A 27,686-nucleotide genomic window follows, 5' to 3' on the forward strand; every position below is an offset into this window, starting at 1 on the left:
CCCACTGGCCCTGGCTGCCTCATTCTGCATCCTGGTGGACAGAGCACCACACAGCCTGTGAGCCGTGGAGCATCATGGGAGTATCCCTGGAGCAGGGGGCGGCGCCCTCTGGAGCAGACCCAGCCTCTAGGGCATCGGGAGGGATGTGGGGAGCAGGTGAAGCTGAGGGGCCTCCAGGCAGCAGAAGCCGCTCGGCTCGCACTCTGTGCCAGCTCCCCCAACCCTGCTGCCGGATGTGACAAATGTGCTCAGCGTGGGGCCCTGGTGCTGATGGATGGCGTTCATCCCTGTCTCCTTGAGAAGGGAGGCTCGTGCCAGGGACTTTGGCTGCCCTGCCGGGGACACCCCTGGGGGTGTCATGGTGGAAAAGGCCGCGGAGAGGCTGTTGCGGGGAGCCCTGGCTGGCTGCCCTCGCTCCGTGGTTGATGTGAGAGGCCCACAGCTGCTCGCTGGGCTCTGGGTGCAGGTGCAGCTCAGCCTTGATGGCACCTTGGGTGGGGGAGTCCACCTGCATCTCAGTCCTCCGTCTGCCCTCCAGGGCTCCCAGCCCGACCTCCTGTCGCTGTCACGCATCACTGGCACTGAGCCATCTGAGACGGGGCTGTTGTTTCCACAACTGCGATTGCATTTACGGCTCCCCCCTGCCCCACACCTTGGACCCCGCAAGCACGCGCTCATCCTTCCACCGGGGGTCCTGAGAGCTGAGGCCGGGAAGGCGAGGCCGGGCTGTGCTGGACAGGCCGGGTGGAGGCAGGGAAGACGAGGAAGCTGGGACCACCGAAGTCCCTGCGGCTCCCTGTGACCCTCAGGGAGCCGGGTTCCCTCTCCCGTCTCAAAGACCCCGCCTGTGAGAATGGCGTGGTTTTAGGGTGCGTGCAGCTGGAACCGTAGGGCAGGATCCACCTCCATTTTCGCCTGGAGTCCGAGCACCCCAGGGATGGGTGGCGCCATCCCTTACTGTCAGTTCACCTCTGTCCTGCAGATTTTCGTGGGCTGGAACCAGGACCAAGATTGCCTGGGGGTGGGGTGGGGGTGGGGAACTCAACAACAGGTGCAGAGTGTGTGTGTAGGTGAGGGCTTCGGGCCAAGCACTCCTCAAGGGAGCTTGGCTTTGGACACAGCCACTGGTATTGAGAGGGTTAACTGTTGTCCCCCCACCTCCCCCTGCCCCGCCAGCCCCTGGCCCTGACCCCCGCCCCATCCTCTGAGCCAGGGTCTGCCTAAGCTCTGGGTGGAAGGCTGCAGCAGGTGAGGCCGGGAGGAAGTGTGAGATCCAGGCTGCTCTGCTCGCTGCCCGAGATCATTAATAACCAAGAACTGGAAAGATAATTAAGAGGTGAATGTGGAGCGGAGCCTGCTGTTGGTTCCAAGGAGGGGCCGCACCTCCTGCTCCCGGCTCTCTGGGGCAGCACTGGCTGCCTCCTGCCTTCTCCAGGAATGGAATCTGGGGGAAAGGAACGTGAGCCTGGCCCGGGGACGGGGGCAGGAAGGGTGCCTCCTGCTGGGAGTGCAGGGCCCTGCCTCTCCTGCACCAAGGCCACAGCAGAGGGCCTGGCCGGGAGCCAGTGGGGGTGAGGGCGTGGCTACAGAAGCATCGCACACACAGCCCTGCCACCAGATACCAGACACTCGGCTGCTGTTTTCTTATTTGCTGAGACGGTGGACAGACAGGCCCTGTCACCAGCCTCCCAGGAGGAAATTTACGACCTGACTGGTTCTGTCCTGCTACACCTGGCGTTTCTTCAAGGAGCAGGTGCCCACCCAGCCTGCCTTGCCCTTTGAAAGTTTTCTAGGGTGTCAGGGGACGAGACAGCCCCTCTCCCCAGAGCCCTCTAGTCTGAGTCTTGAGTGACTCCCCCGCTCCTTGGTTGTAGCTGGGAGTGACAGGGAGGAGGGCACTTGCCAGGCCATCAGGAACAGCTCACTGAGCACTTCTGTGCTGGGGACAGGCAGGAAGCTCAGGCCTCCCTACAGCGGCAGTGAGGCAGGAGCCCCGGCGCTCCGCCCACAAGCAGCAGGTCCCACTGCTCGGTCACGAGGGACACACCCGACACCACGCCCAGCCCCCAGAGGCCTCTGTGGGACAGTCAGCCCCAGGCCCCGGGACAGATGGCCCAGCTTCCTCCTCCATGCAGCCCTGCCTCTTGGTCGTGGGAACTTGACCCTTACACAGGCTCCCTCCCACTTCTGACTTCCCAAGAGGCAAGGAACGACCCTGACCTCCCCGCCCACCCCCGGGGCAGGACCTGGGGCTGAGCACGGGCTACAGAACAGGGGGAGGCCAGGCCGCTGTTGCTGAGGCTGTCCTGGGCCCCCTGTGCCTAGAACAGCTGCATGGCTAAGGGCCTGGCACGGGGCCCTCTGCCACCTTCCACCACTCAGCACTGCCTCTAAGCCTGTCGTCTGCCATCTGCCCCATCTCCAGGCCCGCAGCCACCTCGCCGGCCTCAGGTGAGGTGCACAGGTGGGCCTGGGGTTCGGCAGGCGGCGTGGCTAGGAGTGCTCTCTCCCACCTTGAACCGGCCTGCCCTCGGGCATCCGGGCAGCACAGGGGGAGGCCACTGAGTTGAAGTCTGGCTCCTCCGTGACACTTGTCCCTGGGGCCAGGTTGGGCTGGCACCTTGTGCCGTCGTCACCTCCACTGACCCCAGCGGCTTCTGTAAAACTGAAACCATGACCAAAATTGCCCAAGTCATCAAGCAGGTGCAGAAACTCAGGGCTGGGTGTGTCTGCAGCGTGGGTTGGACAACAACACCTGGGAAGGCCCAGCCGCGGGGGTCTTCTCCTGCTGTCTCAAGCCCTGCTGCCCACCAGTGACAGGAGGAAAGTGGCTGCATCTGACCTCTGGAAGTTAGACAGCAGGTGCACAGAACCCAGGTAGTGGCGGTGGGGAGGGCCCCTGCTCGGCACGGGCGACGCGGCCACTTCCCGCCATCCCCCCTGGCTCAGAGGTGGCCGGGAGCGCAGCCACCCGACTCCACTGCTGTGTGTGGCGGCAGCTTGTCACATAAATCAACCTGGGCTCTATGATGCTAATAAATTTGCGTCCAAATTTTGGTTCGGCGCCTGGGGAGGCGAGATGATTTAATTTGTTTTGTCCTTAAGCGAGAGGGGCTGTAATTGGAGAAGGGGAAGTACAGATGTTGTAATTGAGTTTTCAGCAAACAGCCGGGCAGTGCCAGGGAGGGCTCAAGCCTTGTCTTCGTCATTTTTGGCCTCAGCACAGCGGTGCCTGCCCGACTCTGCCCACCTGGGGCAGGGCCTCCTGAGAAGCCAGAAGGGCAGATGGGGAAGGGGTGTGTGTCTCTCACGTGGACGGGAAACAGTGCTATGCGGGGACAAGCTGTGGGAACTGCCGGGCTGTGACCACCGGGGGAAGGCAGCCCCAACCCAACACCGCCCTGGGCCCCAGGAAACCCAGCATCGTGGCCCTGTGCCAGGTTCCCAGGTGGGGAGGAGGAGGAGGAGGAAGGTGCGCTCCTGAGGGCTGAGCAAGGCACTGACATCAAAAGTGGGAGGGGCAGGGGGCCTGAGACCCCACCCCAGAGAGGCAGCTGCGAGGTGAGCTGCTCTGGGCTCCAGGTCAGCTGGGCTCGGGCCCTGGGCTGAGGACAGGCCAGGGAGGACCTCCGGGCACAAAGCAGGAAAAGGCACATTGAGTCCCCAGCCGCCCCGGCAGTGATGGAAGCAGCTGGGGGCCGGCCTCGCTTCCTAGGAGCAGCAGCGGGTGGCTCCTCCAAACCCACGGGCGTGTGAACGCCGAGCACCCACGGCTGGGCTCCCAGGGGAGCCGGGCAGCGTGGGGCCCTGTCACAGCCACTTGCCCAGGGCACTCCCAAGTCACGGAGGGTGGGGGTGGGAGTGGCAGGAGACCCCGAGGGCTCCAGTGGGGCAGCCAGGGGCACAGAGTCCCTCTTTGAACCCAGCCTGCAGGCTGCCGTGTCCCCGTGGAAGGGATGGCCCATGCACCTGCTGCTCCGGAGCTGGCGCCCACAGCAAGGGCCCTCGCAGCTCTGGAGTGGGGGCCCTGTGCCAGTTAGCACTTCCTGTCCGTGTCCCTGGGGCTGGCCAGGCCCTGCTCCAGGAGTGTCACTTGGTGACTCCCGGGCCCGGCAGGCTGCGTGAGGACGACAGGGTCAGGATTGGCCTCCGGGGAGGCAGCAGCGGCCAGTGGAGCAGAGTTCCCAGACAGGTGGGGGCGGGAGCGCCATGGGGGGGGGGGGTCTGGTATAAATAGCAGCGGTGCCAGCACCGCGTCACCCACTGAGCAGGGGAGCCCACCTCTCGGGTGGGGGCAGGACCACGTACAACAGAGCAGCCTTGCCGGCTGGTGGGGCCAGGTGCACGCTGGGTGGAGTCTCGGCCGCGGAGAAGCCTCCAGCTGGAGGTGCGGGGGCCCTTCCGGCCCAGCCCGCCTGCCCACCCACACTCCTGTCACTGGACACCTCCTGCCGTCAGAGCTTGGTCTCGCTGAGCACGATGTTGGCGGTGACGAACAAGAAGCAGGAGAAAGCCCAGAGCAGCACGAAGCCCACCCAGAAGGTGTGGCGGAACGGGGACCTGTGCTTGTTGAGGGTCCCGTGGCCGAAGGCCAGCTGCGTGTCCCTGCGGCAGTGGTACACCAGGAAGGCCGGGATGACGTACTGGATGCCGGTGCCCGCGTAGGCTCCCGTGATGCCCACCAGGGACTCCAGGTCGTGGGTGCAGAAGGCCACCAGCACGGGGGGCACGAGGGTGATGGTGGGGAACACCACGCGGTCCACCACCCACGGGTACGTGCCGCCCTCGCGGTAGAAGAGCGCCTTCCAGTTGTTGCGCAGGGTCACGGCGATGATGGGGAAGTTGGTGCTGATGGTGAAGACGGGGAAGAGGCCCAGGAAGAAGCGCACGGCGGCCAGGCCCACGACGTCGCAGCGCGCGAAGTTGAGAGTATACATGTCTAGCAGGCTGTCGCCGCGGAAGCAGAAGATGGCGGTGAAGCAGAGGAGGCCGTAGAAGGCCAGGATCAGCACGTAGTCCAGGAACACCAGGCGCGTGAGGTGGCGCTTGGAGGAGACGGGGGTGATGAGGGAGGGCAGGGAGTGCTGGCACATGAACGAGTAGACGCACACCCCAAACAGGTTCCGGAGCCCCGAGAAGTCGGCCAGCGGCGGGCGGCCCTCCCCTCGCCCGTGCCCGATGCGGACCAGGGCCAGCACGATCATGATGGCGAAGGCTGCAAGACAGAGGGGAAGAGTCAGCCGCAGGGACGGTGCCAGCCCTCCCCCAGCTCCGCCCAAGCAGCAGCAGCGAGACACACAGACCCACGTCCCCAAGGCCACGGTCTGGGGCAGGTCGGCAGAGGCCTGGTCTCACGCCCAGAGCAGCGTCCTCCGGTCCCCTTCTCCTCCCCGCGCCCTAGAGCAGGGGCATGGGCGTGATCTGGGCCCGGCACTGTCAGCTCCCTCCTCAGCCCCAGGGGGGTCTTCGCGGCTCATGGCTGGGAGAAGGCTGGGTCAGGACTTCTGGTCACGCTCTCTCCCTTGGTTAAAAGCCTGTGTCTGGGGACCTGGTGGGTGTGGAGGGCAGAAGGTGTCCTGGGCCGAGGGCAAACAGGCAGGAGCGTGGGGGCCCTGTGCAGAGGGGGTGCATAGGGGCCCGAAGCACACAGGCCGTGGCCAGCAGCCACAGAAAAGCACCAAGGACAGTGCTGGGGACTGCCGGGTCCCAAGCGGCTGGCACCGAGGCTGCTCTCCTGGTCTGGTGGCTCAGTGAGGGGACAGAGGGCTGGCTGCAGGGCAGCCTCCTGGAGATGGGTTCAGCGCCCCGTGCCCTGGAACACCAGCTCCCTGCAGGCGGGGCTGAGCCGAGTGGCTGCACACAGCAGGCCGCCTGCACAACACGGGGCTCAGCAAGAGCCGGGCAGCCAGAGACAAGCGTTCCTGACCTTCTGGGGAGACGGCACTTCCAGATCTTTCCGTGTCTGTCTGGCTCCTGGGATCTGCTTTCCAGATTACCTGGAACTGCCACCATTACTTCCTGAACACGCGCGGAGACCACGGGTGGCGCCCTGGGCTCTGCTCTGGGGTTTCCAAGCCCCCAGTCGTCTGTGCTCACGACAGTCCTGAGAGCCCTGCAGCCTGCCCCAGCCCCCAGGTAAAGCCGCAAGGACATGTGACGCCTCCTGGCGTGCAACGCAGGCAAGCGTGAAAGGAGCAGTCGCCGGCAGAGGCTGGCACGCGGCTTGGGGGCCCCTCAGGTTCTGGAAGGTTCTCCCAGGATGCACAGGAGGCTATGCCAATGTCTTCCCTCAGTGACACTGGGGAGTGGGACAGAACCTTCATCTGTAACTTTAATCAGACACCTGACACTGTCGGGGGACAAGGAGGGAGGAGACAGTGAGGGGACAGCTGTGAAAATGGCCAAGAAAGATGATCATCTGTCCCTGCCTCTCACGACCGCTCTGTCCCTGCCGCTCCTGACCCCACGGCCTCACAGGTCTCCCTGGCCCTGGTCCGTCGGGGGAAGCAGACAGGCTGCGGGCGGAGTCGCGTGCACCACTCGCTCTGTCCTGGCCCAGGGAGGGTTAGGAGGCGCAGCAGGCGGCCCTGGGCCTGGAGGCCCTGGGGCTGCCGGTGATTAGTTATTCAGGAAGCCACAGCAAGCAGTTCTGCCGCCTTGGTGAGCAGGGCAAAGGGGTAGCCGCTGCTCTAAGGCAAGACTGGCCCCTGCTCGGCTTCTGCCACCCAGGCGCCACCTCCTGACCCGGTGCTGCTCAGAGGCTCGGCCAAGGCGCGCGTGGATCTGGAAAGAGGCCGGTGGAGAAATCCTCTAGGTGTCTGGGCTCGACCCCGCCTCGGGCACTGGCAAACCGGCACCGGCAAACCGTGCAGCTGCCTGGTGCTTCTCCACCCCCCTTCCTCCCGGCCTCTGCGCTTGGGAGGCAGAGAGAAACTGGCTGGCTGGCTTACTTTGAGACAAGCAGTGAGGATGTGGGACATTTTCTAGAAATTCCAGGATGGCCTGCAAAGCCATGGCTATGGTGAGAAACGTATCTCACCGTCTCCTAACCGCCCCCATCTCCTAATTCTCGCCCGCAGCAGACCAGATGCACCCCCACCTTCACGGCGGGCGGGGTGTGTGTGTGGTGCTCTCCCTCCCCCCAGTCACACCTCGCACTGTTCTGCCTGGCTGTGCGGCCCAGCAGCAGGGAAATGCCACCCGCTCTGGCGGTGAGCAAACCCGAGTGCCTTACGTCCAAGCAGAGGAAGGAGCATCCACTCACCCTAGACCTGCTGGGCTTGGGCCAGGCCCCAACCTGCCTGCCCAGGAGAGAAGGAAGCACCCGCCCTCGGGGCCAACCCTGGGAGAGGGCCAGGGGTCTCCGGTCTTCAGGGACATGAAGCCCACCCCACTGCCCCCGCCCCTGTGCCGCGGCCCTGTGTGCTCGCCCCTCCCTCCCTCTGCAGGAGGAGCAGAGTTTAACAGCTGTCTCCTAGATTGATGGTTCTGTCCCTGGGAGACAGCTGCTCCCCAAACTCATTAGGTCTGACCATAAATCAAGGTGAAATGAGGATGACGGGCCGTGAGCGACAGACACTGCCGGGAAGCATGGCACGGAGTGGGGCTCAGGGGCTCACCCCAGGGCCCGGGGCTGCACCTGCACCACCACCACCACACCAGCTCTCGCCCTCCTCACCGAGGCTGCGTGGATAGCCGGGTCTTCACCATGTCTGCCCTGGGCCTGCCCAAGTCCCTGACCCACCACAGGCAGTGCTCCGGGAGCCCACCTCCACCTGCATTCCACAGTGGAAGTCACACTCCCGGGGGCGAGAAGCAGTGAAGAGCCTGGGTGGGGGTGAAGGCCCGACACCACGTCACATGTGCAGCCGCAAGGTGATGAGGCTACGTGAGGACAGCGGCTCCACGGGCCCAGCCGGGCTCGTTCATTTATTCGACAGTGGTGCCCCGAGTGTCTGCTGCGTGCCGGCCAGCGCCCCGGTTGTCTGGGGGACAGCACAGTGGACAGACACAGCCCTGTCCCCCTGGAGCCTACAGTCCAGGGGGACCAGCAGAGGAAGCTGCAGGAAACAGAGGGCAGGAAATTGCTAGTCTGTGGCCACGTTAGCTGTGGCGGGCTGAGACCCCTGTGTCCACGCCTACAGTGGAGTCGCAGGCAGGAGACTGGGGAACACAGGGACTTCTGGGACCTTCCACCCTCCAGGACTATGGCTGCCACAACCCTGTCCTGGTTTAGGAGAGGAGTGGCTTGTGGCAGGGCGGTGACGAGGAGCCAGGTGCCCTCAGGGGTCTCTAACTCCACCCAGGGCCCCGGCCCACGCCTCGCCTGATGCAGGGTGCGCACACACAGACTCGTCCTGACAGCTGATCCGAGTCCCACATGCTGCCCACTTGCCACGTTAACTCCTCCTGAGCTGCAGCCCGGCCAGCTCCCACACAGCCAGCTCCCCGGGCGTGAGAAAGACAGGTGTGGAAGACAAGCCATTACCTGGGGAGCTGGGACAGAAACGGGCAGAGATTCTGAGCCCTGAGCAGCCAGTTTAGAGACGGCGTCTGCCTCCCCTACCCTGAGATCCGGGTAGAAGAAAACCCACCAACGGGCTGAGCTGCCCCCTGCAGGGCCGGGAGGGCTCCTGTCCCTCCAGCGGGGGCTGGCTGCTCTACGGGGGTCAGCAGCAGCCAAGGACGACGTCTCCCGGGTTGTTGCAGGAGCTGCCCGGGGCCCGAGCGCAACCCCAGTCCGTGGTTCCAGCCACGGGGTTGCGCCGACTGCGAGCAGTCCAGGGGACGCGCCCTCTCAACAGTCCGCGAGCTGACAGCGTCTTAAAGTTTTCAGAGAATCGGCCCTGCCCAGAGACGGCCTCACCCCTCCCTTCTCCTGGCAGCAAGACCAAGTCTCCCGCAGGGGCTGTCTTGCCCCCAGCGCTGTCGGCGCGTCCCACTCTTCCCTCGGCAGGCAGCGAGAAAGGTGAGCCCACACCCTTCTGAACACCTGCGGAGGGCACAGGTGGCGCTGCGGGGGAGGGAATGGGTGTGAACTCACACCCACACGTCCCCCGCTTCACTTTTCTGTGAGTTTTTGGAAATATTCTCATCTGCGTTTTGATTTTTTTGCCTGGTTTCTGGCTCCTAACCCCCTCCCCACAAAAACCAGAGCATGTCTTCCTCAAGGCAGCTCATAAAAACTGTTTCCTTGCCTGTGTTGGAGCTGGCCATAAACCCCAGACCCCCGTCTCAGAGGGGTCCTGCCCCAGCCGCGGGAGGAAGAGCGCTGCACACGGGCTGAGAGGCAGCTGAGCAGGCGCCTTGCGGCTTCCCCTCCTATCAGCACCGGGCCACAGCCTTTGGCCCAATCACATTTCTACACGGCTGTCCACACTTCCGTCACGCTTATGCAATCAAATCACCATAAAAAAACCCAAAGGACAGGGTTCGGGGAGCTCCAGTGGGCACGTGCAGGCTGCAGGAAGGTCACCAAGACTCACCCCTGTGCTGGGGCCCGGCCGCCCGCTCCCCGGGGGACAGAGCGCCTGTGCCCGGCCCCTGCCGCACCTGGCCCCACGCAGCTCTGCATCGCTGCTTCGCTCTATCCTTGAAAACTCCTCCCACAGCCTGGGAAGCCGGCGTCCCTGAGCTCTGTGAGCTGCTCTTGCAAACTGGCAGAACCTGAGGAGGGGTTCGTGGGAGCCCCAGTTTGCAGCCAAGCTGTGGAGGCCCAGATTCGTGACTGAGTCTCTGGCAGGGGCAGGCTCGGGACCGAGCCATTCGCCCATGGGAGGTGACGCTGTCCCCAGGCAGGCGGTGTCAGAGGACCCAGCTGGGGCCACGCTGCAGGGCTGCCTGCCTGCGTGCTGGTGACCCCACACCCTTAGGGTCACAGAAGCCTTCTGCGATGACTGCCATGAGGGAGCCGAAAAAGCCTGCTCTTCCTTCCTATACCCCCCCCTCCGCTCCACCTCTCTGGGGTCTCTGGGCAAGGGCGGAAGTCACCCTGGCACCCCCGGCTTGTGCCGGAGGCGCAGAGGGGAGACTTCCTTCTGCGTCCCGTTGCGCGGCAGCACACCGAGTGGCCAGCCTGGCACCGCCTCGTCTCTGGGCCATGGGGAGGCGCTCCCTGCGGGTGTGGCGCACGGCCTTTCTCAGAGAATCGGAGAACCCTGGAGACTGTGGGGCCGGCCGCCCAGGCCTCACGGGCGCTGCAGCACAGGCCCTGGGCTGTCCGGGGTACGCCGAGCTCTCAGAGACTCTGAGGACGGTCACCCGGTGGTTCTGCTGCTTTGCTGAGCCCCACCGCCGGCTCTGAAGCTGTGCAGGGGTCTTCCGGGCCTGCCTGAATGCTGCCCGGGGCTCTCCCGCAGGGGCACCGGAAGCACCCAGAAGCGTTTCTCTCTCTGCTGACCACATGGCCACCTTGGCTACTGAATGCCTGGATGTGGCTGGTGTAACACATGCTAGACTTGACAGGCACTGCAGGCATCCCAGATGGGCGCCAGTTCAAGTCCCGGCTGCTCCACTTCTGATCCAGCTCTCTGCTCTGGCCTGGGAAAGCAGTGGAAGATGGCCCAAGTGCTTGGGCCCCTGCACCACAGGGGAGACCCAGAGGAAGCTCTCGGCTCCTGTTCAGATTGGCACAGCTCCGGCCGTTGCCGCCATCTGGGGAGTGAACCAGCAGATGGAAGACCTCTCTCTCTGCCTCTCCTTCTCTCTCTAACTCTTTCAAATAAAGAAATCTTAAAAAAAAAAAAAAAAAAAAAAAAAAAAGGAAGGAAGGGGATGTGAGTCCCCCTTGGGCATTTCTCATATGACTGCTGAAAGACTTTCTGGGTGTGTTAAATAAGTGTATTATAAAAGTGGATGAAAATTTTACATGTGGCTGCTGAAAATTAAAACTCCCTCAGGTGGCCAGCATGTACTTTCGCTGGCAGTGGCCCTGGCTGCGACCTGGTGTCCCGTGGGGCTGTGTGTGGCTGCGTGTGCACCTGGGGAGCGCCTGACCTGACAGGAAGTTGAAAGACGTCTGCCTCCTGCCCTGACCTCACCCAGACCGTCTAACCCTCTGCCACCTCCCAGATGTGCGCGGGGATGCTGGAGACCTAGGGTGCAGCTCTGAGGTCGCACAGAGCCTTCTTGAAAAGCCAAAGGACACCCAGGCTCAGGGTCCCCTCGGCGGTGACCGCCAGGGTAGCCTGCCCTGCACACACTGTGTTGGCTGGGCCTCGAGTGCTACGGGGCTCCGAGCTAGAGGGACATCTCGACAAAGGCACGAGGTGGACAGAGCCTCTCGGGCACCACGGAGGGCTCTAACCAGCAGTCCCAGCCCTAAGGTCCCGCTCAGCTTCGACAGGGCCGGGCGGGGGGCAGCTGCTGTGGATGAGGGGGACACGTGACCTCGGAGGCCGGACCACAAGCTGCTCACCCCTTCTCCTTAATGCTCCAGTGCCCGAGTTGTGCACAACTGCTCCAACTCTCGGAGCTAAGGGCAAACGGGCTGACCTCCCCCCACGCACTGGCAGCCCAGCCCCTCTTCCAAGCTTTTCCTCAATAGGGCCGCCCCCACTCTGACCTCAGAGATCACTGAGGCTGGGGTAGGCTCTGGCCCGGGCCGCGTGTGAGGAGGAGGCCATCCGACAGTAGGCTGCGGGGAGGCAGGCGCTCCTCCGTGCAGACGGCCAGCTCTGGGGGAGGACCTGCGTCTCACCTCGAGGGTTGGGGGGCTGACGGGGGTGGGCTCGGCCTGAGCTGAGAACCACCGAGGACCAAGCAGTACCCCAGACCCACAAACAGGAGCAGGCATTTGTTCCTTAATGACTCTGGCTAACTGCGGCAGAGCACCCGTCCTGCAGGCTGGAGGAGGGGCAGGGGGAGGAGCCTGCCGCACACTCGGGGTGAGGGGGCGAGGGAGGCTGCTTCTTCCTGAACACGCGCAGGGTCTCGCTCCCCTGGTTTCCACTCCTGACCCTGCACTGCTCCCTCACCTCGGGACGGACTTTGTTTCGTCACCTTTAAAGCTGGAAGTGGAGACTGAGACCAGCTCCCTGCTAAGCTAGAAACTGAGTTTCCACCTGGGGGTGGCCACGGCCGCCCTTGCAGACAGGCTGGGGGGCAAAGCGCCAAACAGAAGCCGGAGGAGGAGGTGGCCAAGGTCAGCATCAAGAAGGAAGAACGGGACCTGGAAACGATGCCCGTGCTCAGCAGGGGCACACGGAGCTGGAGGGGGCACCAGGGCCGCGCGGCAGGGGCACACGGAGCTGGAGGGGGCACCAGGGCCGCGCGGCAGGGGCACACGGAGCTGGAGGGGGCACCAGGGCCGCGCGGCAGGGGCACACGGAGCTGGAGGGGGCACCAGGGCCGCGCGACAGGGGCCCTAACAGTGACCGTGTGGGCTCCACATGGTCCAAGTCCCCTTTTCCATCCGGAAAACCTTGGTTCCCATTCTGGGAGCCCAGCTCCCAGCAAGCAGGGCAAAGCTCATCCGTCCCAAGGCGAGGGGCGGGGCTCACTCTGGGGGACCCACTTCCCGGCTGGGTCGAGCTGCTGTCAGAACCTTTCCTGGGAACATCTGCCACTGGCACCAACCAGTCTTTGGGGGTCCGTGGTGAGAGAGGAGGCAGGTGAGGAGGACATGGACATGGCGTTCACACCCGCTCTGTGAACCAGAGCGACCTCAGCTCCGCTGCCTGTCACACCCCGAGTTCCCGGGGCCATGCTGTCCCCCACTGGCAGCTGGGGGCTCTGGGTGTGTGCCAGGTCTGCATGGGGACCACACACACGCACGCACGCTTATTTCAGCCGAGTTGAATCTTAGCTTGGCCCCACAGAGCTCCACGCACGCCGGCCCTGGCTGCGGCAACTCACCCAAAGCTCACTTAGGACTCCAGGGAAGAGGGCGTCTGAAGCTGATCTGACTACCTCCCCACCCTGGGGCCCCTGGGTGCTTTCTGGAGGGTTCTAGCCCCGCCCACTCCTCATCAGGGCAAAAGAGCAGAGCACAGGCCTGGGTCCCCTCCCCGGCTCAGTGAGTTCCCAGAGCACCCACTCTTTCCACGTGGGGTGGGAGGGGTGGTGTGGGCCAAGGGAAGATTCCAGCCTCAGAAGCAGCCGAGTCTCCCTTCCACACGCTCGGGGCTGGCAGGTGGCACCTGGGGGAGGGGCGTCTCCAGTTCCCTTTCCTGTGGACTGGCAACCTGCGTCTTAGCCACAACCACCCCTCTGGGAGGCTGCTGGGCCCTTCAAGCAGAGAGAATCCAGGAAGGAGAGAGGGCGAGGAAGACAGGAGCGGCCCAGGACAAGGACGTCGGAAGTTCTGGAGCTGCAGGTCCTGTGCTGCGAGGCCTGGAACCGTCGCCGGGTCAGATGCCTCGCTCGGCTGACCAGGGCTGACCTGGGAGTTAGCTGCCTGGCCCTGTCAGCGTGTGCACAGGGCGCAGGCGGCAGAATGCGCTGTCTGTCTAGGATGGGGCGCCGGGTGGGAGGGGGAGCCCTACCTGGACTCCCGAGAGGCACCGGGCGGGTGGCTGTGCAGGAACTCAGATGCCAGGTTGGCGGCAGCAGGCAACAGATGGCCCAGCACACAGACCCTGGCTACTGCTGGGGACCGAGCAGAGCAGCCCCTGCTGGGAGACACCCCCTGAGGTCAGTCCTGGAGCTGGGATGGCTGGAAGCCAGAGTGCCCTTCTGTTCCCAGGGGACATCTTCTCTTGGGGTCATCCTGCCCACTCCTGCTACCACCTCGGAGTCCTGCCTCTCTCTCTGGTTTGGAGAACAAATCTGGGGCACTTGCCAGGGGGGAGGTGGGGACAGCTAGGCCGAGAGACTTCACGAGGCAGGCTCAAGTTTATCTACCAGTGCCCGGGGAGGCTGGCGTCTGACCCACTTTGAGGGGAACACAGAGACACAGTGGTGTCTGCTCTGAATACACAAGCAGAGGGGAGGGAGCCTGCGGGTCCTAGACAGCCAGACCCAGCGAGGCAGTGCTCCGGAGCAGCCTTTATTAGAAAGAATCGGGTTTTTAATAACGCCGGTCGGGACGCCCTGAGCTGCGCCAGCTGTTCATGCGTGCGGCGGCTGCAGGCATCCGCGGGGGCTGAGTAACAAGGCTCCTCCTGGCCTGAGCTCCCACCGGGCAGCCGGCAGGTATCCCAGGTGGGAGCAGCCATGGGCACCGTTCCCCTGCTCGAGCCTCTGGGCCTGTGGGTGGTGTCCTGGCCACTGACTGCGGACAGATCTGGCGCTCCTGCCCCACGCGCTGGGCCTGCTTCTCAATTCTCAGGCTCTGAGCTTCGTCAAGAGTGATGGGTAGAGGCTGGGGGAAGGGTTTCCCTCCTGGGTGCACACGTGGACTGCGGTTGGCAAGTGGCCGGGGGCGGCTGTGCAGGTCCCAGGACGGACACCGGGCCCTGCAGCTTTCTAGACGTGGCGGGGGTCCTGTCCTTGATCTCATGGCCACCTCCAGGGAGGGCCCCAGAGGCCACTCAGGATGACGAGGAGGGTGATGGCCCCTGCTGCGCACGTCTGGATGCTGTCCGGGTGCTGGGCATGTTCCACACGGCCCCAGTGAGGTGAGTCCTCGCTGCTGAGGCGCAGACAAGGGGCCTGGCTGAGGAGCTTGGTCTGGCCCGCCCACTGAGAGTGGCCACTGATCCACGTGGGAGGGAACAGGTGAGGAGGTGTGGTGTGCCCCTGGGTAGGTGTGACGGCGGGTACAAACCGGCTGCCAGAACCAAGGCTGCGCTCAGCCCACCCGGGAGCTGACCGGGCCACAGGGCCTGGCCAGGAGCCCTGCGGAGGTCAGAACCGCCGTGGCACCTGCTGGGGACAGCAAAACCAACCCGAGCCTCCTGGCACAGGGCTGTACCTGCAGTCCAGGTACCCCAACCTGCCCAGCCTGGGCTCTCAGAACTCACAGGGGAGCAGAAGAAACAGAGCCCAGCACTTCCCCTGGGAAATGAGCTCCGCGCAATGGCCGTTTAACCCTTTAAATCCTACTTGGGCAGCGGAACTGGGGAAGGGCCAAGCCGAGAGCCGAGCATGAGCGCTGGGAGGAGCTGATCCGAAGGCCCCCGGCGCTGCTCAGGGCCCGCACTCTCCCCCGGCCTCATTTCAACAGATGGCAGAACAAATTCCTAATTAGGCACGAGAAAGTTTCCGGCTCAGCACATTTATTTATGATTTTCCGGTCCCTTTGGTGCTCATTCTCCCCCTCTGTCTTCCTGGAACCCAAGCTGGTTTATTGCCACCCTGGAAACGCTTGGCCCGAAGCTGGGGAGAGGGAGGGTCGTGTGCGGGCCCGAGGCGGCCACACAGCTGCCTTCCACAAGAGGACAAGGCAGCTTGCTGCAGACTGGCAATCTGGCAGAGAGCTCGGGGGACGAGCGGGGCTTCTGAGATCACTGCTTTCGGGGTAGTTCCAGAAAAACTGCCTGGGGAGCCTGGCGTGCAGGAGAGGCAGACCCCCCAGGGTCCAGCCCCACATCTAGGCCAGCCTGCGCGGCTGCCTGCTCTGGGTGGGGCCCCAGGGACTCTGGCTCTCCCTGGCCAAGGAGAGGCCAGGAAAGCACCTGCATCTGACCTAGGACCGCCCAGGAGGCCTCCTGCCCTGGTCTCCTCACCGGGGCTGTTTCTCTTCAGAGACCGAGCAGCCGGTGCTGTCACCGTGACAGTGCCCCAGCAGAGGGCACCGAGAGGCTGGGACGTCTCGTTATCTCTGGAGTCAAAGGGAGCGAGCAGGCGGACGACCAAGGACAGCAACGTCACCACCGGAAGACAAACTTAGACTCCCTCAAGGCCTCGTCACCTGGGCCTGCAGCACCGCAGGGCTGCCTCCAGGGCGCCGGGGCCTCACAGCACCCAGGGCACCCAGGGCACCCAGGCTGAGCCTGACGGGGCCTCTTCACAGGGGCCGATGGTGGTGCCTGCCGTGCTCTGGGAGGAAGAATCCAATGCGGAGGAGGGAGAGCAAAACTCAGGAGCAGCCGGGCAGGCCCTGCCGTCCAGGAAACAGCTGGAGATGTCCTAGAGCAGCCGAGCCTGGTCTGTCCCTAACCCTAGCTACAGCCTTAACCCTAGCCCAAACCTTAACCCGAACCCTAACGTCTGCCCTAGCCCTAGCCAAAGCCCTTGGCAAACCCTAGCCCTAACAGCTGCTGCAAGCTGCTGTCAGAGGCCCGGGCCCTGCAGCCCCAGAGGAGGCTGCTGCCCTGCCCCAAGCTGGGTGCATCTGGGCTCTTAATTACTGCCGGTCACCTCCTCTCCCTCTTAAAGAGTGTGCTGCTCCCCAGATGCACAGAGGAATCGTCACGCTACACAGGCACGGGGGGCTGCAGGGGCTACCGCCCGGCGGCCGTCCCTCCCGGGCTGACTCAGAAACCCATCACGTAGGCTAAGCACGGGTGACCCCTGCGGTCAGCCCTATTCTGTCCCTGTCCTCCGGGGCCAGTGCTTCCCACCACTCACAAGGCACGTCACAGATGGCCACCTGGGAGCTGGGCCGGGGCTGGACTTGCGGGGCCCGACGGGAGCTGGGCCACAGACTGGCAGCATTGAAAACGGGGGCACGCCAGGTGAAAGAGGGCAGGGCGCGCTCCGTGGGGCCTCCCAAACGCCTCGGAACTGATCTGTGTCCTGTTTTTGTCTCCTTGCGGGGACAGACCACGAGTGGGAAGAAGGCAGCTGGTGGGTTTGGGTTAGGGTTAGGGTTAGGGTTAGGGTTAGCTCAAGACGGGGGAAGTCCCAGCACTGACGTGAGCAGCAGCAGCTTCAGCCGCCCCGCGCTCCCCAGGCCCCAGGACTGCCCTGCTCCTCCTGCTACGGAGGCTGCTGGACAGGGCCGCCTGACCACTGCTCTCTTCCAGATAAAAACGCCGGGACGCCCGGGCGTCGCCTCCTTATACCGGGATCTGTAACCCTCTGAGCTGGGGAACCGCGGGGCTACAGACGCCAGAACTGCCAACAGTCTCTGGGACTAGAAACTGCCCTCAGTGCACCCCGATCTGTGCTGGATCTGGGTAGGAATCAGGAGCCAGGTGCAGCGCAGGGGCCTGGCGGGGGGGAGGGGCAGACACACTGAAAATGTACCAGCATTACAGGTTGACCACAAACTGGAGGAAGAACAAGGGGGCTGGGGGAGGGGTCAGGAAGGCGGAGCCTCTGTGAGGCAGGTGAGCTCCCAGGAGGCACCCTTGGCTCCGGGAGGACTTGCTCAGCTCAGTCCCTTCCATTGGAGCTGCAACGGCCTTTCCTGTTCTCAGACGTGAAACCAGCACCCAGGTGACACACACCCAGGGCACATGCTGGCCCCCACCCTCAGCCTCTGTCCAGGTAGATTAGCAGCTGGTCCCGTCCCTGGAGTGGCTGGTGAGCAGTGTGGCGGAAGTAAACAAGCTCCCTACTGCCTACCTTTAAGGGAGAGACCCCCAAATTCTAGCTGAGGACAACGGCAGGCTTGCTCAGCTGGGTGTCAGGTGGTCAGAAGCCACTGTGGTTGGGGCATCTTTTCATGCTCTGGTGGCTGATGCCGCGGCACAGAATGGCTGCCCCCACATGCCTGGTGTTATGATTGTGCCACACGGCACACCCATGAGAACCAGAGCGGTGCCACTCCAGTGAGCCTCCCTCAGGGGCACTGCCCAACCCAGGCCTGCGGGTCAGCAGTCTGCAGGCAGGTAGGGGTCCAGCACAGTGGTGTGGAAAGGGGCTGGCCCTGGGACCCGCAGTCCCAGCAGGCCAAGTTCCGTAAGTTCCATCCACACAGGTGACAGCGAGAAAGTCACATATTGGGGGGGGTGCTAAATTCGGCCACCTGTAGGAGGCAGGCAGAGTCCCCGCCTCCCCCTTGCCTGCTGGAAAGGGCAGAGGACGGACCTGGGTCCGGAGGAGCCGCCAGCACTGCAGCCCGGGGAGCCCCAGCCTCTCAGGGAGGTGGAGAGGCAGGAAGGGAGATGCTTGGCACTCACCGACCCATCGCATCAGGGAGGTCAGGAGCTGCAGGTACTTGGTCTTCTGGACGTCAAAGAAGGTGAAGGGTCCGAGGAAGACGGTGAAGGCAGCCTGGTGACGAGAACAAGAGTGAGGGGGGCTAGGGCCGCGGGTGGCCTTGGGCTCACGCAGCCTCTGCCGCAGCGAAGGCCCGGCCCTAACTCAAGGGTGCCCCTGGGCCGCGGGGGCTCCCCGGGGTCCCCCAGCTCGGGTGGCTGCCAAGGGCTGGGGTGGAAGAGGAGCCCCAGAGCCCTGCCTGTTGGCCGCTGCTCCCACTCCCGACTCTGCTGTGCCTCTCCGGCAGGGCCCGGCAGCACCCTAGGGACAGCATCCACTCCACTCTACTCTCCTCAGCAAGAACGGATCCAGCGCTGTGCCCAGCACCGAGCTGGCTGTGCGCACGGGAGAGCTGGGAAGTGAAGCGAGCACGAGGGAAAGCAGCAGCCCCGGCTCTGGCCCTCCGATTCCCAGGAAGTGAGGTCGCAGAAACCCCGACAAGACAGCCCAGGACAGGATGCCCCTCCAAGGGCTCAGAGGAGGGTACAGGGTGTCGCCCCCAGCCACGCTTGTGGCTTAAAGAGACAGGGAGGGGTCGGCACTGTGGCTTAGCGGGTAAAGCCACCTCCTGCAGTGCTGGCATCCCATATGGGTGCCTGTTCGCGTCCCGGCTGCTCCACTTCCGATCCAGCTCTGTGCTATGGCCTGGGAAAGCAGTGGAAGATGGCCCAAGTCCTTGCCCCTGCACCCACGTGGGAGACCTGGGGTAGGGGAAGCTCCTGGCTCCTGGCTTTGGATCGGCTCAGCTCCGGCCATTGCGGCCATCTGGAGAGTGAACCAGAGGAATGGAAGACTTCTCTTTCTCTTCTGCCTCTGCCTCTCTGTAACTCTGCCTTTCAAATAATAAATCTTAAAGAGAGAAAGAGAGAAAGAGAGAGAGACAGACAGACAGGGGACCAGAGCCAATGGCTTCAGGGCAGATAACTCAGAGAGATATCTGGGACTAGGAAGAGAGCGGCCACTCCTGGGGAAATCGGGAGGCGAGTCTGGAGTGGGGGTGGGAGCTGGTCAGAGAAGTGGGGGCTGTGGTAGGACCCCCTCAGCCCCCTCCCCTTGAAGAACAGGGTGAGTGGGTGTTCACTTGGAACCCATGTCAAACCCTGTCTCAGGAAACGGGTCTGGGTGATCTGAGCCCTTGCTGCCGAGGGGCTGGGGAGGGGGGAGGGCACAGAGGAGTCAGAAGCCACTCGCTGGAGGTAGGATGATGGCACCGTTTCCAATCTGCCGCTCGGAAGCCGCTCGGAGAATTAGACCTTATTAACATTTACACTGTGCCATTTTATCACGTTAATGCTAATGACGCTCGCCAGAGACGCAGCAGCCGGCGCGGAAGCCTGAGCGACGCGGGGAGCGGGGCTCTGGCCCTGTGACTTGGGTGAGTCTGTCACAGCTGCCCAGCCGGGCTGTGACAGGCAGGCAGGCGGCAGCTCCGCAGAGGGGGTGCTGAGCCTGCACCGCCCCCGCCCCCGCCCCATCCGCAATGACCTCTTATCCAAGTCCATTATCGCTGCGAGGACGAATGACAGAGGACTTGAGTGCCGCTTAAGGAGTCATCTCTAATTAGCCGGGCAGCGAAGGCGCCTGGCAGTCACCAGGCCCGGAGGTTCCGGAAAGGAGTCCTTTCCGCTGTCCCCAGGCCAGCACGGGCCCTGCCTCTGCTCAGGAGACAGGGCAGGGATGTGCTTGGGTGGAGGGGGGCGGGGAGGGCAGAGACCCTCCTGGCCAAGGAGGGTGGCCGTGCACACAGCACTGCACGCACAAGCACAGGTCTTGCGTGTGTGAGTGTCTCTGTGGCATCATCAGGAAGTCACCCAGGAAGATCACCACTCCAGACATTCCACGGGTGACGTTCTCTGGAAGGATGGCGAGGGAGACAGCAGGTACGCGAACAAACACAAAGCCACTTGCCACGAAAGCTTCCCAAACACCACGGCCTGTGGGAAAGCAGACTTGGGCCATGCCTGCCTGTGCTGGGTGGTTCACCTCTTGACCCCTGATACCTCCAGCTGAAGACATGGACTCCAGCTGTGGGTGCTGGAGAGCTTCGTGGGGTGGGCTCATGTGGGAGGTCAGAGTTCATCTTCGGAGCCTAAAGGTTTCTGGAAGGTTCCATTACTTAAAGGACAGGCAGAGAATTCTGCTGCTGCAGCGCCTGGGTCCTGTCCTCCAGACTGTTCTGACACTGAGCCCGTATCTTCATCTTGGGACACTTGAGGCCTCATACTGTAAACCCCTGGGGGGTGGAATCCCAGCCCTCTGAGGGAGCCCCCCATGTAGAGGACAAAAGGTGGAGTAGGAAGTATGAGATGAGGGTCAGTATTGTGTTGCAGTGAGTTAAGGTGTTGCTCGTGACCCCAGCATCCCAAGTTGGAGTGCCAGTTCAAGTCCCGGCTACCCCACTTCCCTTCCAGCTCCCTGCTAATGCAGCTGGGAGAGCAGTGGAAGATGGCCCACGTGCTTGGGCCGCTGCCATCCATGTGGGAGACCAGGATGGAGTTCTGGGCTCCTGGTTTTGGCCTGGCCTAGTCCTGGCTGTTGCAGCCACCCTGTCTTTGTCATTCTGCATTTCAAATAAATAAATAAATCTTAAGTAAATTAATATATATGAAGGATATGCGAGGTGCCAGGCAAGTGTCAGGGAGTATGAATTTGTAGCCCTCCAAACGAGGGTCCGTATCAGCCCAGCGTTCTTGTACCTGGTCCTGGGGACAGCAGGTCTGTCCTGAGGGTGGGAACCAGCAGTGAAGGGCTTTCGGAAGATGCGGCCCAAGGCTGGGTGGTGGCTGGGATGTGGCTGCTTCCCCTCTGGCGCTCAGGAGTGCAGATCCGCTCACCACTCGGGAAGGCACAGGCCTGCTATGGCGAGCAGACAGGCACGGACTGCTGAACAGGAGCCCAGATGAAGATGCAGACCTGGAGCTGGGGCTAATTAAGGAACAGGTGTCCTCTACCAATTAGCTAGAGCCAGAACTCCACAGCTGCAGGCATGGGCGAGTGACACTGGGCCGGGGGTGGGGGCTGGGGCACCTGGCAGGAGCGGGAACAGCCTCCCAGAGTCCCTGTCTTTGCTCACAGACACCCAGGCCAAGAGACAACCCAGGCTCTCTGGTCTTCCTGTGTAGCCCACGTGACGCTATAAATCAACGGGCTCTCAACTTGATCTCTGTTCAAGGACTCCTGGCGCCTGAGTCAATGCAGGAGGCTGGGATACCAGTTGCCACAGCCAAATGCGTTTCTTAAAAAACAAATAAATAAAAATGAAGGACTCTGATTCCTACTGAACTCTTGCAGCTGTTCACTGGGGGTGTCTGAGACAGACCTGAGAGGGTGCGGATCGGGCCGCTTGCTTCTCTTTTTGGGTCAGCAGTTTCAGCTGTGCACCAAAGGCCCCAGGCAGCCTTGCCGGAGACTTGATGGAGCCCCGGCAGCTCATACCCACAAGGCACTGCGGACAGCGCCAGGTCTCGGCCCTTTGGGGATACTCTGGGGGTCTACAGCTCTATGGGGCTGCCTGTCTTCCACGCCCTCTATGCAAAGTGCACATCCCCACTCCCCATTGCACACCTATGCCCCACTCTAGCGACCTCTGGTTCCCTCCTTCTCTCTGTATTGTTTCTGTGGCTGCTGTAACAGATGACCAGCTGCCTTCACACCACAGAGACTTACCCTCTCCCAGGCCAGGAGCCCTATGCACAGCCGGGCAAGGCTCCTGACAGCGCTCGGCACAGTCCCCCGCCCCCACAGGATGGAGCCGCAGCCTGCACACACGTGGATGGGCTGGAGTGAGGAGCTGAGGTTCACCAGCCTTGGCCAGAGCAGGGAATAGGACAGTTCCTGACCCTCGTCCCTGTGAGTGCAGACACAGGAAGGACACTGCTCTCCAGAACCAGGGACGGAGATTCAGGGGAGGGATCTGGTGGCCTCCTAGGTGCTGGGTGGGCAGAGCTCAGAATCTGGCCGGACTGGGTGTGGCCTTGCTCACGCCAGCTTGAGGGGGCGTCTGGGTAGCAGAGGAGTCTCCGTTCTCCTCCTGGAGTGATCAGGAGCCGCTGGTCAGCGGTCCAACCATGGAGCGGGACAATCAGTGCCATGCGACCTTGGAGAGCGAGTCCTTGAGTCAAGAGTTCTCGACCGGGACCTGCTGCCTCCCCCTCTCGCTGCTCCAACCCCTTAACACACAGCACCGCCAGAACTCGCAGGAGAAAGGCTCCCACTCGGCTTGGTCCGTTCCATCCACAGAACGGGCCCAGGATCGGCAACGCACCACGTCCCTCGTTCAACTGTAGGAAATGTGGGCGCGTTGAGGGCATCAGCATCAGCACCCAGGGAAGCAGGCTGCTACCTGCTGCCCCGGGTTCAGGCTTCTCTGCAGACCGAAAAACTGAACTTTTAACATTTGGTCAATCCCAAATGAAGCACCTCAGTCCCAGAGAATGCAGGCTCTGGGCCTGCCCCCGGTAGCTCTGGGAGCCGCAAGGAGGGAAGGCCTGCACTTCCGGGAATGGGAAGTCCTTGTCAAGGTCCCCGCAGGTGCCTAAAGGTCAACCAGTGAGGATCAGACCCGCCTCAACCTTTAACCCCCATCCCTGAATCTATAAAAGGAGCCCTCCCAATCTCTGATGCGCGACTTCCCCGGCCCCTGCTCTGTTGCTCTGTTGGGACCGGGGAACCTTGCCCGGGAGCGGAACCCCAATAAAAGCCTGTGAATTAATTGATTCGTCTGCCTGGGAAGATTTGTTACGTGCCGGACACCTTGCAGATGGTGCCGAAACCTGGGAGCTGAGGTTGCGTGCCTCCCCTTTCTGGGTTCGAGGCCCCCTCACTCCTTGACCCTGTCTGGTGCCCCAGGCTGACTACAGACCACGCCTGACCAATTGTAAGTAACTCCTCCCTTGCTCTCCCTCCCTCCTCTGGGCTGGCCCAGTCTCTGTGATCTCCGGCTAGCTCTCCGTCTGGACAGAGACCTAGAAATCGTGCGCACGTGGGTTCTGTTCTTCGCTGTTTAGCCTCCCAGTGGCTGTGGAGATGTCCCGCCGCTGGCTTGGCCCCGTAGAGGACTGACCTCTAATCCATCTACTGAAGTCTGGGACAGGGGACGCCTTGACCGAATTTCAGTAGATCCGGGCTACCGGGGAGACCATGGGATCTGGCCAATCCTGAGGGTGGGACTCAAAATGCCCCCTGGCCTGCCTCCTAGAGAACTTGAAGCAACTTGGACTGGCCCAGGACCTACGGTGTAATGCCTAATCTTCTACTCCACCCAGGCATGGCCCAATTACCTTGAGACTTTCTGCCGAAGGGAGAGAAAATGGTCAGAGGTCCCCTATGTCCAGGCTTTCTTAGACCTCCGCTCCCATCCTACTCCCTTCTCCCTTACTTTCCTCTCTGCCTGCTCCACAGCCCAAGTCTTGCTGTCCCAGATCGGGCCCCCACCTCCTAAGGATGCCTCTTGTGTTACTGCCGAACTCTCCACCCTCCACCTTTTCAGACCCTCCTGAGTTCCAGGGGACCCCACAGCTAGCCAGGAACCTCCCGTCCCCCTATGCACATTCTTCCACCCTGCCCCACCCCATGTCCTGCCTCTCCCTGCCGCCACTGCTGGAAGCCAGGTGGCCACGTGGCCCAACCACCACTGTCAAGCTCCACCCCCATCCTAATGGGATTCGCTGCTCCTGCTTCCCTGGCCGCCCTCCAGCAAAGTTTTAAAAGGACTAGTTCCTGGGGCCAGTGCTGTGGTGTAGCGGGTTAACACTCTAGCCTGAAGTGCTGGCATCCCATATGGGCGCCAGTTCAAGACCTGGCTGCTCCACTTCGGATCCAGCTCTCTGCTTTGGCCTAGGAAAGCAGTGGAGGATGGCCCAAGTCCTTAGGCCACTGCACCCACGTGGGAGACCTGGAAGAATCTCCTGGTTCCTGGCTTCAGATTGGCACAGCTCTGGCCATTGCGGCCAACTGGGAAGTGAACCATCAGATGGAAGACCTCTCTCTCTCTGCCCCTCCTCTCTCTGTGTAACTCTGACTTTCAAATAAATAAATATATCTTTAAAAAAAAAAAAAAAAAAAAAAAAAGGACTAGTTCCTGAACACGTGGCTCTCTAGCCTCCTCCTCCGGTTTCCTTTCTCTTCTCTCCTGCTCTCTCTGCTCATCTCTCTCTTCTCTCCTCACTAGCTCCTCTCCTCTCTTGTCTCTTACACTCTCTTTCTCCCTTGTTTTTCCCTTCTTTACCCCACCCCTCCGGTCTGCTGGGTTTTAGGTCAAGTGCCTAGGCCCCACGTGGCCAAATGAATATGACATCATGGGCCTAAAGTGTTCTTAGGAAAAAGGCAGCTGTAACTGTAAAAAGACACTGAGTTTGAAGGAATTGCTCTTTGAATCTAGGAAGATCACTACCTTTGAAAATATTGCTTTGTAACTTGCTGAACTTATTTTGCAATTTATTTTAACAGGTTTCTGGGTAGTCAGTACTCAATGAAACAGCAATGGGTAATTAGTACTTCTTTTAGATGGATGCAATTTTAATTTTAATTGAATTCAAGTAGAGATGTATAATATCAGCATCTTAAGTCATTTAGGTGTAACTGCTAATTTATTGTAAACTCTTGTAAACTCAGCATGTTAAATTTGTGTTAAAAATGTTATAGAAATGTGCATTTGGTAAGGAAGGATTCAAAGGAAAGAGTTATTTTGAATAAAGAAAGGACAAGGTTTGTAAGATTGACTTCATCCTGATGGCTAGTTTACTCTAGACTGGAATGGAAATGATGGAATGTTTCAAGTAAGTTGAAGAGGGTGTGTGGAAGTCACAGAAGGTTACGAAAGAAAGAAATCTTGGATCTTAATGAGAAAGCCACAGAGTCCTAAAGAGTTAAATGTTCTGTAAAATCCTACAGGTGCTTTCAAAAATGCTATGTGAAGTAAGCAAGTGCCTCTTGTTAAGTTTATAATAAGTTTATAATTTTAAACATGGCAACTTAAAGTCTTTTGTCATCCACAGTTTTATATATATCAGATTCACTGCTCATAAAACTAAAGTGTTGTTGGTTCTGTGTTTAGCTGTTCTCCTACAGGTTCTGATGGACTTTTTCCAGCCACTTCTATTGTATTCAGTACTTTGGGATGGCACTGCAAACTGATGAAGCCAATAATGTATTATAGGTACCAACTGAAAGTATGGTTAGCTGAGGTTACTAAGAGCAGAAAGTAATTCAAATCAATTGGTAAATTAAAAAACAGTTAAAGTTTTAAAAAGCTAGGTTTACTTCACCATGGGCACAGTAAACAGGGAAGACCTCTCTTTCAGACCAAAGGGAAAGAAAGTTTTAAAGCGATGACATAGCTTTCCTCACGGGCATTGTCTGCCTCAGAAAAACCACTATCAGAACATGCCTGTGACTACAGACTTCTAGTTTAGGCCACAAAGATAGAGATGGGACTTAAGCACCCCCTTGACTTGCATCATCTGGTCTGCTTTAGCAAAAATCAGGAGGAAGAGAAAGCTAGGCATCAGAAATGTAAAGATGGGTGGCAGGCCTATTAATGGCTGTTCTGTACAGTGATCTGCCCTCAAGGAGACCCAACAGGCCAGTCCACTGCAGTGGCTTTCAACATGGTGAGCCTGGGCTTCAGCAGAAATCAGCTTGTGACGAGCCCTGGCAGCTCTGCCGGCCAAGAGTTGGATCAGTGGAAATGGACCTGCCCTGGAGTCGAAGGACTTCAGGTCAGAGCCACAGACCTTATTGGCTCCAAGCTAAAAAGCCCTTCACTCTGCCTAGCTTCCAAAGTGACCACTGCTGCTGAGAGGAGATGGCCAAATAGGGTCAGCAACATTGCAGGCAGAACTGTAAATTTCCCGTTAGAGATGCCACCTGCCTTTACCTGGCCAGCTCTCCTCCCAGGCCAGGCAGGTAATGGAAGTCAACAGGGTGCCTTCCCCAAGGAAGTTCACACCTCCCTTAGGATGTAACCTGTGTGAAGAGATAAGTCTGGGCCTCTTAACTTACAAGACCTAAAGCCCACCAGATTATTATCAAGCCCCTTCTGTCAGGTTCTATTTGCCTCTCAATCAGAAAACTTAGTTGACTCTACTCCCAACCTGTGTGTATTGATGGGCCTCTCCTCCACCTAATTTGTATGATTATTCAGAATTTCTCTACAGACAAACCCCTCTACCTGCAAAAGCTGAGCGGCCTTTCTCCCGGTCTCGGCTGGTAACAGATTTAAACCACGTCCATCAAACAATCCTCACAAGGGTCCAGAGATCCCCCCCTCATTTCCTCTCCTCTATGAAATCCTCTCATTACCTGGTTAATGCCACTCTTAGGATCATTGGTTGCTATTCTCACCCTGACTTGTATACTACAGTGTCTGTTTAAGTGTTTACAGCAGGTGATAATGGAATGAACCAAGGCCTTCAGCAACCAGGCTGTCAACCAGATGCTTCTCCATCCATACATGCCTGTCCCTGTGGAGCCCCAAGATACCCACAGCGGGCCCCTGTAGACAACGTCCCCAGTCAGCAGGAAGTAGCCAGAGAGACTCATCGTTGCCCCCTTTCCTGTCATCAAAAGGTCGGGATGGTGGCTTTGGGATCTGCAAGGAGGGAAGGCCTATACTTCCGGGAATGGAAAGTTCCTACCTGTACTTCTGGGGAAGAAAAGTCCTTGTCAAGGTCCCCGCAGGTGCCTAAAGGTCAACCAGTGAGGATCAGACCCGCCTCAACCTTTAAACCCCGTGCCCTGAGTCTATAAAAGGAGCCCTCCCAATCTCTGATGCGCGACTTCCCCGGCCCCCGCTCTGTTGCTCTGCTGGGACCGGGGAACCTCGCCCGGGAGTGGAACCCCAATAAAAGCCTGTGAATTAATTGATTCGTCTGCCTGGGAAGATTTGTTACGTGCCGGACACCTTGCACCCCTGCCTGTGTGCTTCCCGCAGTATCTCAACGGCACGGTCTCCCTGGCCGCTGGTCCCTCCTACTGCCTCCCCCCACCCAAGTTCCACTATGTTCTCAATTCTGTCCTTAAGGTCTCAGGGCAGGTAACGCTGCCCTCACTTCCTGGTGACACCGAGGGACTGGAGAGATTCGGGGACGGGGTAAGAATGCGGCAGAGGGAGAACACCTCCCGACTCCACACCTTTCATCAGCGCCCGCTCAGGCTGTCCTCTCCAACTCTTCCCGCCTCGCCCCACGCTCACTCTCCCATTCCCGCCTCCGCCCTCCGGATTCCTGCAGCTGGTGAAGGGCGTCCTCTGCCTTCCTCGGTCCAGCCACCTTCAAGCCTGCTCAGCGACAGCCTCCTCTGCAGTTGCTTCAGTCCCCCCCGGGGGCTCTGCACATGGCTGGGGCCCATGATGCCATCCTGGCAGGTTCCTCTCCCATGGCTTGGCTGTGTGTCCCCGGCAGGGGGTCAGCTTGTGCGGCCAAGGACGGCACCCTGTCTGTCCTAGCACCTGGGGAGGGCCTCGCACACACAGGACGCTAACTATTTGTAGAGTGCGCTGACTTTGGTGCAGAAGTGCCTTTGTAGGCAGGTGTCACTGTGGAGCGGGGGAGGGGACCACGGTCTTGCTGACCCTCAGACCTCTGGGTAGCACCTGAGCTGGCAAAGCCGCCGGCATCAGGTATGCGAGAGTGCGTTGGCTCTGCCTGGAACCACTT

General features: G+C 60.8%; 1 protein-coding gene across 3 annotated transcripts in view; it reads right to left on the bottom strand.

Annotated features, from left to right (window-relative positions):
- Nucleotides 1–3,052: 3,052 nt before the first annotated feature.
- Nucleotides 3,053–27,686, bottom strand: part of TMEM104 (transmembrane protein 104) — a 57,598-nt gene continuing 32,964 nt past the window's right edge. For all 3 annotated transcript variants that reach the window (XM_008252132.4, XM_070060348.1, XM_070060349.1), the window contains 2 exons: nt 17,952–18,045; nt 3,053–5,215 (listed from right to left, as the gene is read on the bottom strand). In XM_008252132.4, coding sequence (XP_008250354.3) covers nt 4,455–5,215; nt 17,952–18,045 — 855 coding nt within the window. In that variant the 3' untranslated portion in view covers nt 3,053–4,454. The remainder of the gene's footprint in view (nt 5,216–17,951; nt 18,046–27,686) is intronic.

This window comes from Oryctolagus cuniculus, chromosome 17 (assembly GCF_964237555.1).
Source record: "Oryctolagus cuniculus chromosome 17, mOryCun1.1, whole genome shotgun sequence".
Taxonomy (NCBI): Eukaryota; Metazoa; Chordata; class Mammalia; order Lagomorpha; family Leporidae; genus Oryctolagus; species Oryctolagus cuniculus.